The sequence below is a fragment of the Protopterus annectens genome, chromosome 3.part1 (genome assembly GCF_019279795.1).
Source record: "Protopterus annectens isolate FY-2018-M chromosome 3.part1, PAN1.0, whole genome shotgun sequence".
In the NCBI taxonomy this organism is placed as follows: Eukaryota; Metazoa; Chordata; order Ceratodontiformes; family Protopteridae; genus Protopterus; species Protopterus annectens.
The window spans coordinates 694,977,509-694,992,096 of NC_056732.1; the positions used below are offsets into that span (position 1 = coordinate 694,977,509).

At 39.8% G+C, this 14,588-nt stretch overlaps 1 protein-coding gene across 1 annotated transcript in view; it reads right to left on the bottom strand.

Annotated features, from left to right (window-relative positions):
* Positions 1-14,588, bottom strand: part of TMEM71 (transmembrane protein 71) — a 449,505-nt gene that overhangs the window by 233,134 nt on the left and 201,783 nt on the right. The window contains exon 4 of the mRNA XM_044067053.1: positions 12,281-12,499. Coding sequence (XP_043922988.1) covers positions 12,281-12,499 — 219 coding nt within the window. The remainder of the gene's footprint in view (positions 1-12,280; positions 12,500-14,588) is intronic.

Sequence of the window (14,588 nt, forward strand, 5' to 3'; positions counted from 1 at the left end):
CTGCTGTGAGGTGGCAATGCTAACAGCTGCACCACTGCGCTGCCCAATAGATGAAACCAAACTGGAATGGATCCAATGTCTGGAGGTTTTCTACATCATTGTCTATCATTTCTATGATTATTCTTTTCATGGCTTTGCATATGAGATTAGTCAGACTTATGGGTCTGCAGCTGCCCAGTATGTAGATGTCCCCCTCCACCGTGCAGGGGAATAACAGTTACATTTCTCTGTTTGACTAGCAAAAAAAAAAAACTGTCTGGAGCTATGGCTGAATAGACATTCTAGAGGGCCTGACAGGCATTGTTTCAAGCAATTTAGGAGGCATCATGGAATATTATCTGTGTTCCATCAGTGTTGTGCTCCTGGCCTTAAACAGCACATTGATGACCTGTTCCCTAGTGATAGTTGTGGGGGGAGGGTTATAGTTGAGGTTATTTGTAAAGGGGACAAGTGGGAAGGGGATACAACTAAAGCTAACGTTGTAGGCCTGTAGATTTTCTATGTCCTCCAGCTAGGTATAGGTGGCTTTATTCACAATTAACTTGGCACACTGTTGTGTATTGCCTTTGAGGTTGAGGACATAGCTGAAGAAAGCTTTGTGGCTGTCCTTTGCCTGGGGGCGGTATTTTTGCATCAAATTTGGCTTTGATAGACTTGATTAGTACCCCTGAAGTACTTGTTTATATTGATGAAGGAGTTATCACTTTGCTGGGAATACCTTTCCTACTTTTAGCCATGACTTTCTTTCTTTTAATACACCAACCTATTGATGCTGGGATTCTACTAGGGTGGCTTGCTCTTTGAAATTGTCCTGTGCTTATTCTGGGTAAGTACAGTTGTCTCTGTGCAGCTATTTACTTGATTGCACAGGGTTTTTGTGAAAAGTTCTGCATAGGGAGTAGTGTTCTCAGGGTGTGTGGGGCTTAGAATTTTGCTAGGGCACTGCTTAAAAGTGGGAAGTTAACCTTAGAATAATTTTTGAAAGTTCCAAGGTTAGCTGGAGTCCTGGGTTTAATTTTTATTTCAAAGGAAACAGCTTTATGGTCCAAACTGACTAGTGAGAACATTACATTGGGTGGGGTGCAATGTTCGTGAGGACCAAATCAAGGATGTTAGTGCCCCTACTGGGCATACAGACCAGCTGATTCAGGTTGTCTGTGTTGATAAAGTCCAGGAATCTCTAGGTTTGCATGCTTGAAGTTGTGTATGATTCCCAATTTATACTGAGTAGCTAAAGTCGACCATGAATATGGTACTGAGCTGAATGGAGAGAATTTCCAGTCTGTTTAAGTATGTGGTAAGGACTTCAGAGGTAATAAAGAAGGAGTTAGAGCTTGTCAAAATTTGGTATGTGACTTTGCTTATGGTAAGTCGGACGTGGAGAAGCTAAAGCACATCATTCTACTGATTAGCCTTGAAGTTGTTTGTGTTTGATGTAAATTGAGTTTACTACACCTTTTGTCCTTCCTGTGCAGTAGATGGTCTAAATGTGTGGAAGGCATTATAGCCCTGCACTGCCAGGGTGCTCTCTGTGGCTTTAAACTGTGCCTCAGTAACTGAACTGACATCTATATTCTCCAGTGTGAGGAAAGCTTGGAGGGAGGAGAGTTTACTGTTTAGACTCCTGGCATTGGGCAGTAACAAACACCTGTGTGCTCTCAGTAGTCTCCTATGACTGAATCTGTGTTGTGTGGTGGTATGCTTTATGGGCTTGAGGATGAGACACCTTGTGATGTAGCTGTATGCGTCATCTTTGTGTTTTTGTAGATTGCTTATGAGGTTGCTCACTGTTAAGTGCAGCATATGGGAGGCCTTTGAGGTTTTGGAAGATTACATTTAAGAGCCTCAGCATATGAGGGTCTATGTCTCTGACCTATACTATGTGTGGCACATTCAGTGTATGTGTGTGCTACTGACAACATGTTTAGTGTTGTTAGTGTTAGTACATGAGGGCCTTGCTTCCAGAGATATTCTGTAATTATATCTCTCACATGCCATATCAGTTTGCTTTACAATTAGTTGGCTGTTTGTATGTTGTTGTTTTTTGGCTTTTCCCAGTTAGGGGCCTCCCTAGCGAAACACCGGTCCGCTAATGATTGGCAGTAGATTTTCACGTACGCCGAGGTGCCAGCTCAACGTTCCACCTTCAATGAAGGCACGCCCATTTACGCATCGCATGTCTTTCAAACACCCACCCAACCACGGGGAGGACATGCAGACTCCACACAGGAGGCACTCCCCGCACTCCAGCCAAGAATCGAACGGGAGAACCTCTTGCTGTGAGGCAACAACGCTATCGCTGCCCCACCGCATATACATTAGACAATTGCTACATTTTCCTAGGATGGCCCAATTCACCAGCTTGGCTGCAGAGACAGATAGTGCATATCAATAGTTACAGATCTCACTTGTTTTACAAGGGGATGGTACAAGAAGAATTTACAGTTGGTGAGCTAAGATGCTGGAAGAGTATAGACTGTAAAAGACCATCTAAGACGTAACTCATAGGGCAGTGTTCTTCAACATGTATACTAGCTGTTTTATGTATAACTAAGTACTGGGGAAATTTCAGAGGAAGATATTTGCAAAAGTTTCAATTTGAAATGCCTGCATCTCTACATCACACTGACAAACCCCAATGCAAGTTGAGCAGTGTTGCAAAAATGCACCTCCTTTATATCAGAAACTGCTTAGAATGAGATTCAGCCAATTTCCATTGTCACTATAGTGCAGACCTAATCCTTCTTATTGCAACATCAATTCTGTTTTATCAAAAAGTGCAGGAATACTGTATCCAATAAGAAATACAATGAATCACTGCCACATACTCACAAAGTGCTGAAATCAGCAACAAACAACAGTAGTTTTAGGGGCACTTTAAAATAATTTAAGGTGTAGAGACACAACAGATAATACGAAAATATAAAAGCAGCCTTCTTAACCTGCAAGCTTGCAAAGTATTCTACTTATCTGCCAGGGTTGGCAAAGGAGTAGAGCAAAACACTCTCAAATGTGTGGCGAGAATACCAAGCAGTTTGAAATTCTGCCTCTGACCAATGGGTATAACCACATACCACCCTACTTCTTTAAGTACCATATGATGGCATTGTTGTCAGAACCAAAGTCAGGACAAGCTCTAAAAGCAGCTTTCCCTTAAGAATACTGAGCACCATGAGGACTAATTGTAGCTCCAGCTGGATTAAGTGACCTCCTCATGCTACCACTGAAACATCAGCCAGCAGCAACATGGGTTTGGCTGCAAGAAATGGAAACTCACATGAAGGTTGCTGGGGGGTATTCACCATGACAGGGTCTTGAGCCATTTGTTTGGACGGACAAATGGACTTTCTATTCTAGCAAGGCTCTGGCCACCATAGCCAACACCTTGGTAAACACACTAAGTAAAGAGAAAGGTCCAAGCAGCAACATTTTGAATAGAAAGTTGTGCCAAGTAACTGTGAAGTGAAGGATTCTCCTGTGTGACTCCCAACACTGATATGCCAAAAGGCATCCATCATGTCCTTTATCATTCATGCAGTCTTTTTGGTGGGGCATCATGGGTATTACTGCTATACTATCCTCTTCTTTACCTTCTACATCAACTGAGATACCAAATGCAACCCAATATCCATGGTTTTAATGTCTAGGATTGTGATTTTCCATCCTCTTCGAAAAAAATGCAATTAGAACCCTCAGCTTTACTCCAAAGAAGGAACAGACTCTGGGGCCTATTTCAGAGTAGAATCTGACTTGTCCCAGGAACTCTCTGGAGAGCTCTAGTTCTCTAAGCATAGCTATGTCTGTTTAATGGTACAACCTCCCTAAAGGATGCCTTAGCATCAGTCCACATGCCGAGTAAGTATTCTCCTTTTTATATTTCCTAAAGTAACAAATTTCATTCACTGCTCTTATCTCACTTGTTTGGCTTTATTGACCTGAATGTACCCAAAAAGTCATGGGCATTCAGAAGCCAAGTAGCTGAAACAATGCATGTCCTAAAGGGATCATTTGCATATATCCCATGGGCCTTCATCAAAGGGGGTTTAGGGTATTACACAGTGGAAACTCTAGCTTGGCTGAGTTTTTCTTGCAGTTTTTTACTGAATATTTTTTTCTGTGTGACCTTTTTACCCTTTAGTATAGCTAACCTCCATAAAGTTGAAAACCTTTCTTTGTTAGTTGAAAGACACTCTTTGTTATGGCCATCTAACTGTGGCTTTATATTTCTTTCTTATCTGCTCTCGTGATGAGAAGAGAAAGAATAAAAAAAAAAACATTAAAATTATACATCATCAATCTGGCTCAGCCTTCCCCTTAACAGCTGTTATGTGGGTTGGCAATGACTGGGTCCTGCATCCTTACTATTTTGTCTGTTACTGACTTATCTAGTGAGGTCACTACTTTCCTTCACTCTTCATTCATTAAAGTCAGGCCCTTTCTGTTATTAAGTTTGGTTCCCTATTTTCAAATGCATCTTGATCGAACTTTATAGCGCGAAACAGCAAAATACCGAAGCGGCATATTAGTGAATTCTTTCCCTGGGAAAGAAATCACTTGGCCGCCTTCTTCGTTCTGTAGTGTGGTCTCGGAGTTGGTATATTTAAGTAGGGAGGGTGTGGGGGGTGAAGCCCTCCGCATTAGAAACAGTTTGTGGTGTGTGTGTATTGTGTGTGTGTGTTTCGCGGAACAGCGATTTTTTTCCCTGGGAAAAAAATCGCTGTTCTGAGTGTTCGATATTGTAAGCTTTTGCTTACATGTGGTCAATGAATCATTATTCACTTTTCTAAGCATTCGGTGATTCAGTATAGCCCCTTAAGTTTGATATGTAATATCTGCAGCTGCTTCTTCACCCAAGTCATCAAGGTCCAACCACCACCTGCCACCCTCTTCTCCTCCTTTCATTGGTGATACATTTCTCAAGGGTTCCCCTTCATTAATTTGAATACTGATGGTCTGTTTCAATGCATTGTTAGGATGCTTTCGTCAATATGAGCCACACTGAGTGTTTACCTGTCCATTCTCCTCCTCGCTATTGTTACTAACATTTGGCTTTCTGGAAGCACTCTGCTGTATTCCCTGATTCACTGTATGCCTCACTGGATGGCTTAAACAAAGCCTGAGGAGAGACTTTCACACCAGGTTTAGCCCATAAAGACCTAGCTGTGTCAGTCTTCTCATCCCTATAGAAATTCAAAACATTTTCATAAACCATGAAAGAAGCCCTCCTGCCCCATCAAGCCTCTACTAATATATTCTGGATAAGACAGTTATATAGCTGCCCCCCTAGCGTCTCATACTCAAATGAGGGGATTTACTGAAAACTTCTCCTATGAATTACAATGGAAAAGTTTTATTGCAATCACATTCTTTTCCGTAACAGGGTGATTTCCCTGAATTAAAAGCTGGAACCAGCACTAGGCAACCTAGACAGTTGCTTAGGTCCTGCTGGCTGTGGGGGGCTGCTACAACATTTAATTTTTAATAAATGCACTCTGTCTGTGCATGCATCGTCACATGCACACACATCAACGCAGATGTATATTCCTGCTACTGTTTCTTCATTCTGTGTGCAGAATTTAAAATTGCTTGCCAATGAGTGTTCCTTCCTTGCTTGCTGCCATGAGACGAGATGCATGTTCCTTTGGTAAGGGGTGTAGGTGTGTATCTGTGTATCTGTGTAAAATGCCCTAGTTAGGAACAGCAGGTTAGTTAATTAACTTGCTCAAGTTCAAACCCTCTACCTTGTTTATAGGACACAAGAGCCTGAAGCCTCTACACCAACTACCAGACTGCTCAAGGAAAGTGCAGTTATGTACACTTACCATAAATGTAGATGTTCAAGTGGATTCACTGTTGCAGTCATCACATTTGGGTTATCCCTGCCAAGGTAGCCCACGGCCGGCCCGAATACCAGAGACTTAGTATTTCTGCATCAGTTGCTGTCGCTCCAGGACTGACGTCAGGTCATCAGTAGTATAAAGTAAGGCAGCCGATGCCATTACATCAGTTTTTCTTGCCCTAACCTGTCAGGAGTCCCCAAGTAGGAGCCATGTTCTGGTGGAAGAAACCCCACAAGTGGAAAATAAATACCAATAAGTCCCTTGTAAGGAAAGAGAAGAAAGGGGGATGGAGGGAAAACAGGACTGCAACAGTGAATACACTTGAACATCTACATTTATGGTAAGTATACACAACTGTACTATGTTCTTCATGTTTCACTGTTGCAGTCATCACATTTGGGTTGATTCCCAAAGCTGAGGAAAAGGGTGGAGGGAGTAAAGGAAACTAGGGGCTGGCTAGGATGCCCTGCAAGACTGCATAGGCAAACCCTGCCCTGGATTTGGAGAAGAGAGGCAGGTGGTAATGCTTGGTAAAAGTGTAAACAGATGTCCAGCTGGCAGCATCCAGGATGTCTCTGGTGGGGACTCCTCTGAGGAAAGCTGCAGAGGTGGAGGCTGCTCTGGTGGAGTGTGTCCTGACCCCCTGGGGGAGGCTTTCCATGTTGCTTGTAGCAGAAATAGATGCAGTGTGCTATTCATTTAGAGATGGTTTGTTTGGAGATGGCTTTGCGTTCTTCCCCTGTAGCAAAGCTAGCCAGCAGTTGATCCGACTTCCTGCAGGATTTAGTCCTGTCCAGATTGAATCTCAGCTATCTGTGCACATCTAGACAGTCCAGAATCCTTTCCCCCTTGTTCTGGGGATTAGGGAAAAAGGTGGGCAAATGAATAGATTGGTTGAGAGCCACACTGGACATCACCTTGGGCATGAAGGATAGGTTAGTTCTGAGGGACACCCTGTCAGCATGGAAGATGATGAAGGGTTCCACAGCCATGAGCGCTTGCAGCTCAGTGATTCTTCTGGCTAAAGCAATGGCCAGAAGGAATGCTGTTTTCCAGGAGAGAAATTTTAGCTCTGCAGAAGAAGCTGGTTCAAAGGGGGGCAGGATGAGCTTTTCCAATACAAAGGTAAGGTCCCAAGCTGGACTTGGTGCCCTTCTGGGTGGCCTCAAGTTCCTAGTCCCTCATAGGAATTGTTTGATCAAAGGGTGTGAGAAAAGGGGCTGCTCAGTGGGAAAATGAGCAGAAATAGCAGAGGCATGAATTTTTATAGAGGAGAAAGAGAGGCCACTGTGTAGTAGGTCAGCTAAATAATCCAGGATGAGAGAAAGGGAGGGCTGTGGCGTATTGGTTCCCTTAGCCTGGATCCAGGTGCACAACCTTTTCCATCTGTCAGCATAAGACTTTCTGGTGCTACATCTGGCCTCACGGATAACATCTAGAACCTGTTTACTGAGGTTGGCAGATTGGTTCGGAGTTAGGGAACAAGCCAAGCTGCCAAACTGAGTGTTTGCAATTGGGGATGTATGAATTCCCCTTCCCTCTGGGTCAGGAGGTTTGGAATCTGAGGAAGGTGCCATGGGGCAGTGGTGACAGGCTGTGCAGCAAGGGATACCAGTGCTGCCAGGGCCAGTATGGAGCTATGAGAATGGTCCTTGGTTTTTCCTCCTTTATTTTGAGCAATACCCTGGGGATGAGAGGTAGTGGAGGAAAGGCATAGACCGATAGACTTGACCCAGAGGAAGGACAGGGTATCCACTTTCCAAGCCATGCAGTGATGTTCCCTGGTGCAGAATTTGCTGAGCTGATGGTTGGTGTGGGAGGCAAAGAGGTCGACCTCTGGGGTGCCCCATTTCTGAGTTAGTAATGTGAAGGTTCGTCTGTTGAGCTGCCATTTGTGTGGGTCCAGAAGATTTCTGCTTAATTGGTCTGCCAGAGAGTTGAGAGAGCCTGGCAGGAATTGCGCTAACAGGTGTAGTTGCATGGCAGAGGCTGTGTGCCAAAGGGTCATGGCCAGCCTGCATAGAGGGTAAGAGTGAGTCCTTCCCTGCTTGTTGATGTACCACATTACAGTGGTGTTGTCTGTTTTGATCAAGAGAGACACTTGAGAAAGAAGGGGCTTGAAAGCTGTCAATGCATGCTGCACAGCCATCATCTCTTTTTGACTGAGGTGCAGAAGTATTTGCTGCGGGCTCCATTGGCTCTGTACACACCTGCTCTCCAGGTGTGCCCCCCAAGCATAGTCTGATGTGTCTGTGGTGAGGGTCTGGGTGGCGGGGGTGGTGGTGAAAAAGGCAGTCCCTTGTTGTAGGAGCATGATGTAGCCCACCAAAGGAAATCTTTTCTGATGCAGGGAATTATACATAGAGGAGTTTCCAGGTCTTGAGAGTGTTGACATCAAAGGCTTTTTAGGTACCACTGACATTTCCTCATATGTAGTCTGGCATATGGAATGAGTAGTATGCAAGATGCCATGAACCCCATGAACTTTGGCTAGTGACTGAAAGAATAAGATCACAGATACAAATGTCAGAGATAAAAAATGTGCGCAGGTTTACCTTCCTGCAGTCATATTATTTTGAGGCATATTAAATTAATGCAAAACTTTCAGGCATATTGGCAGGCTGAAAAAGTCATAATGTAAACTTATTAAGAGGGGTTATCAGACTTCAGTGGAAACTTGTTATTAATTTTAAAAGTTCTTCATTCCATTTAACAATTCTTGCATTTGAAAACCCAACAGATGGGGACTGTCAATAAGAAAAACAGAAAGGTCTCAGATTACGTATATGAAGGTTAATTTGAACTATCTATTACCTATGTTTTCAAAACTGAAAACTCTGCCAAACACCAACTTACTCTGCCACCTGCTACAGAAACAACTCAATGCACGCTAAGAAATGCCTTAAGTGTTTGGAGCTTCTGCAGTTATAATCAAGAATGTGTCACATATTATAAAAAGAACAGAAAGTGTTAACCAAAAGGCTGCTTCTAAATACTAACAGAAAAGCAGAAGTGTGTATACAGATGTATAAATGACACAGGCAAAAAAATACAGGCAGAATACAAAATGGCAGCATTGACTTTATAAATGTCATTCCATTGAAAATGTGCACACAGAACAGTGACCCATGCTACTAATTTTAGTCAATACAACCATCAAATTTGTTCTTTTATAAATAAGACTCAGCACCCTCATATGTATGCATACATAATATCACCGAGGTATTGACTAAAGCCTCACATTTCAAGCAGTTCATACAGCACACACATTAGGTAACAGCTACTATCTTGCAATATAAGAGGGCCACTATTACTCATATGGAAGACAAAGAAGAGGAATAGTGTTAAACCTGTACATACCATAGGACCAGAAAAAATAGAATCCAGTGACATTGTTTACTTAAATGCAACTTTAGCATACTGTTTTGTACTATCACTAATGGACGTGCTCCCGCAAGTAAATAATTATCTTGGCATTTTTCAGCAAAAGCTTTCCATGACCTATCATGCAGTAAATGATGATATTTTGAAGGGTTGGTACCTACTAAAGTATCAAAGTTTGTACAAGTGAGACTCATGTTAGCAAAAATAAACCGTAGAAATCCAAGATGGCAAAATAATGTTGAAACAGATACAGAAACAGACAAATCTGTAACCAGATTACACAAAAGCAGAGGCTCCTTAGCATATAAAATTAATTATGTACCATTAATACTACACACACACACACACACACACATATATATATATATATATATATATATATATATATATGTTGAAAACTCCGGTTTCACCTATGAGCGTAGAAGTCACCAGTCACCACAAAGAATATGGTATAAAACGATTTATTGTATCCACATAACGCCACAATAAACGAACCTGAACGACATCCAGATATAAAAATGCTGACAGTACACAAACGGAAAACAACTGGACGAAAAACTACACAAGAGCACCAAGTAATTCCAAAGATTAAATGCACAAAACGCCAAATAAATCCAACAGTTTAGCGCTTTCAACCAGCGTATCTGGTCTTCATCAGAACTGTTGTGAAATACCTTCATTCAGTTTAAATAAATTCTTTGGCACCAAAATGTTTTTGATTCTTAAAGGAATAGTGCAACACTTTATCAACATAACTAAATATAACATCAATCACCTACACATTGAACGAATGCATTACAGTCTTTGTTTGTTGGAACAGCTTCATAAGTCAAGGTATATATATTTTTGAACTTTTATATATGAACACGCACTTAGTAGGTTCAAAGATTTTAAGAAACATTATATACGAATTGATAACGTTGTCTCACAAGCAGATACTATGTATTATAATGTCCTGGAATGTTTTATGATTCCTTGAACGTATTTACTGATTTCGGAATGCTTTTAATGAATTTGCAAGTACCAGCGATGTACATTTATGGTTTCATAGTATATGGTAAGCTCATATGTATAGGGGAGATATAAACTGCATACTTAGGGAGATGTGTAGGTGATTGATGTTATATTTAGTTATGTTGATAAAGTGTTGCACTATTCCTTTTATTGTGGCATTATGTGGATACAATAAATCGTTTTATACCATATTCTTTGTGGTGGCTGGTGACTTCTACGCTCATAGGTGAAACCGGAGTTTTCAACAGTGTTCAGCTGTATCAATTTATATATATATAAAACATAACAAGAAAAGGCCTGTGCTACTCAGCATACACACAAAACAGAAAGTGGTAATGAATGGAATGCAAAAAAAAAATACTCTTGCAAGGGGCTACAACCCCCCCCCCCCACACACATACTAAATATATTAACTCCAAGGGTGCATGACTTCAAAGTAAAACGAAAACTTGTTTTCTATCAAAACCTTTATGTTTTCACTTTACTCCCCAATTACTACAACTTCAGAGTTAGTATATTTAGAATACAAAGTTAATGTGATGTACAGCACCCCATAAATATTTGGTTTGATTACATAAACTGCCTGTGTGTCCCACCTGGTATTATACAGTTATGTGTACTGTTTCAGGCACTTGCTGATATGAAGGAATGTCAAATGTGTTTTGCTAGATACTGTTGCTGGGTTAAATACAATAACATTGCATTTTATGTATTCCTATAGTCTCTAATATACAGGTTCATAGGTGTGTATTACACTAATAACCACTAGGGCCTTTTTAACCCTACCCATGCATCGCAAATCTCTGACAAGTTCTGGTGCCCTTGGTAGTATATGCAGAGACTTAGGAGATGAAACATTTAGAAGCAGGGTCCTGGGAGATGAACCATTTTACAGGCTGCCTGTGTCCATTACAGACACAGTTGTCAAACCAACACCTATCTTTTTATCTATCTTTTGAAATCTGCAAGCAGTACATTGGCAGAGAGTTAATATTTTTTTAATGCATCAGCACTGCGTTACAGTTTAGACCACACTACTTTTTGTGTATCAGCTTAATGAGGTAGTGTGGGTTCACGTCTTAGGCACATTTTGAAGAATATGGTCTAAACACAAGTATGAATTTCTAAGGCACATTTTTCAAGTTAATCAATTAAACTCAGTTTACACTGTTACCCACATAAATTTTTAGAATTAAGACATGTTTATATTTACAGAATATATATTAGAAAAAAGCTACTCTTTTACTTTCTTTAGTACTGTTACTAAAATGTTTTATCAGTACAGTTTATAATTGCAGTGTTGTTGTTTTGGACATTACAAGTTTAACATTCTGACAATTAGTGTACACCTGATGCTTTGAGTTTCACTTACTCTGTAATCACTATTAACATGCACACATTTTGAAATGTGTGTGTGTGTGTGTGTGTGTGTGTGTGTGTGTGTGTGTGTGTGTGTGTGTGTGCATATATATATATATATATATATATATATATATATATATATATATATATATATATATATATATATACACACACACACACACACACACATATATATATATATATATATATATATATATATATATATATACTCTACACACATACACACACACACATGTATCTATTTATATATATATATATATATATATATATATATATATATATATATACATGTATATATGTGTGGGTATATACATACACGCACACAGACACACACACACAATATAGATATATAGATATTATACACAGAGATATATTTTTACAGAAAATTAAGGCCTTAGCCAGTAATTTGGTCCCTCACCTCTTAGCAAACCATTGTGTAAGTGTCAGACTGAAAAAGCACATTGTAATAATAGTAGCAGACATAAACAAATTCAAAGTCAAAACGTTATATAAACATTAGTCTAGTTATTCAGTAATCTTTGACAATCTCTACAGCTTTAAACAGTTCAGTTAATTTAGCTTCTGGGGACAAGTACCACCAAATACCACTGATGTAGAACATAACTATGAACTTCAATAAAAGAGGTGACTCCACGTACCTTACAAGCCTCTCTTTGTATGAAATATTAGTCTCTGATGGTAAGATAGTGAAACTGATGTCTTCATCTGTCACATAACTGTTGTCACTGAGAATGTAGTAGCCATTATGGAGGAGACGAGGGCTTCGACGAAAAAAACACACAGAGCCACTGAGGGGATTCACTGAGCAGCAGTTGAAAGAAGAATCAAGAGGAGAACTGACAGAAGGCCAAGTGAAGCTATATGTAAACAATCATAAAGAGATGGATGGATTAGAACTGAAAGGCACTACTGTGCTTTGACAATCTGATTCAAATGGTTCCAGTAAAGTAATAATGAGCACTCTAAATTATCTCAGCCAATAACAATTACTCAGCTCACCTGCCCAGTTTTTCATTAGTAAAGCTACCATTGCAGAAAAGGAAGCTTCAGATACCTTCCAACTTTCTCATCAAGATTCCTTCCATTCTATGTGTACCTGAAACTTATCTGACTTTTGACCTCTTAAGTCTGACAATGACATTTCTTTCTGAATCAGCCATTTATTTTGGCAGAACTTTAAATACTTCCCGACATTTTTGCTCAAATGCCACTATCAATGTTTTCAAGTTTAGTTTGTTTAAAAATATGCTCTTCAGTGATATAGTACCTGTGTTCTATGGTACCCGAAAAGGCCTCCTACACATTACTTTCCCCTCCAGGTCATAAATGTCATCATCCTTCTGCTATTCCTCACAGCATTTTGTGCAGATGCTGCTATTTAAGTTGCTGTTGGCACGGACACCATTCCTGGGATATAGAATTTGCAACTGATCATAGCGGTACATGAGGACTCTATGAACAATACAGATGAACACTACCTTACCAGAGACTGCCCTTTATTTGTGTATTTTGCTTGTTAGATAAACTATAACACACAATGGCACATTGTGAGCCACCAAACAGAAAAGAATGATTACATGACTTGATAAGCTATGGACAGCATGAAACTGGAAGCTATATGATACAGGACCAGATCCATATCTCTATTTGGTCAAAAATCAAGGACAAAGCCAAAAACCAACGATAAGCAATGGCCTAAAACCAAGATAATTTTAAATGTTACTGTAATTCACACAGAAAGGTACTACAGCAATAGCTTTTGCATCTACATGCATTTTCTGCAGAATAAGAAGTATAAAACTTTAATGTCTAGCATTAATGACTGACTGTAATCCTCAGTAAATTACCAACAAAATCAAACATTTTATAAGTTACAGGACAAAAATATGAGACAAAATCAAGGTCGTTCTGCAAAATCATGGACAGATGAGAGCTACGACCATATCTAAAGAACACTAACTCACAGCTTGTTAATCTAACGACAAGGGCTTTACACTGCTAACTCAGCTGAACTGTGCAAAACTACTAAGGCAACCTGGGAAGATTCTTGCTAGTAAGAATGCTTTTTCTCCCAATACCGGTCCTTCAGTCTAGAATAATATAGTTAGAGATGCATACAGCGCAGACATAAAAACCTTTAGGGACAATTTATTGTGTCAACAAAAAATAAAAAAATAATGTATAAGTGCTCCCTATATCCTCCTATAATTTATACTCATATATAAGTTACATTAAACCTTTCATTCATTATATAAGGTGTGAAGACAGGTGAAGGCTGCCAGCCTAGCTAGATAGAATTTTGTAGATAATTCTATCATTTGTAAATATTAATGTAAGCCACGGGCTTGTTCTCTTTTATGTGAAAGGACTGCATTGGATATTGAACTGCAAAAATGTAACAACAGTGCACTCTGCTGTAAAAAAGCTAAGTCAAGCATTTTATGACTGTCTTTGATGTAAAAATTTGGATCTGATATGTCTGGATGAAGGAAATCTGCCTATTGTTTTAAGACCAGAGTTAATGGCTAGAATTTGCATGTATAAATGTCCTTTATTGCTGTGGTTTCTGACCAGGTATAAAGAATGTAAATGTAGTTTCTGTTAGCCTGAGAACACTAGAGAAGTGTGAAGAATGATGTCATGTGAAGCAGCTCTGTGTTATTAATTTAAAGAGAGAGAATCAGAGAACATCAGAGCATTTTGTCTTGAAAACATCCAACATCACCAGTAATGTCTTGCTCTGTATGTGGGTAGAATTTCAGAACTATGTTTTCTCTTAGATATAGCTAGGAAATAGGAAGATTAGACTAGTCTGTTTTTCTGTGATGTTAGAACCTTTCTACTGTGTTATTTTAAGTATTTCACTGCAATCTCTGAACTCTGCATATTAAGAAGTATTGTTTTGTGTTTTTATTATTTATTATTAAATATTTTTAAACCTTTCAA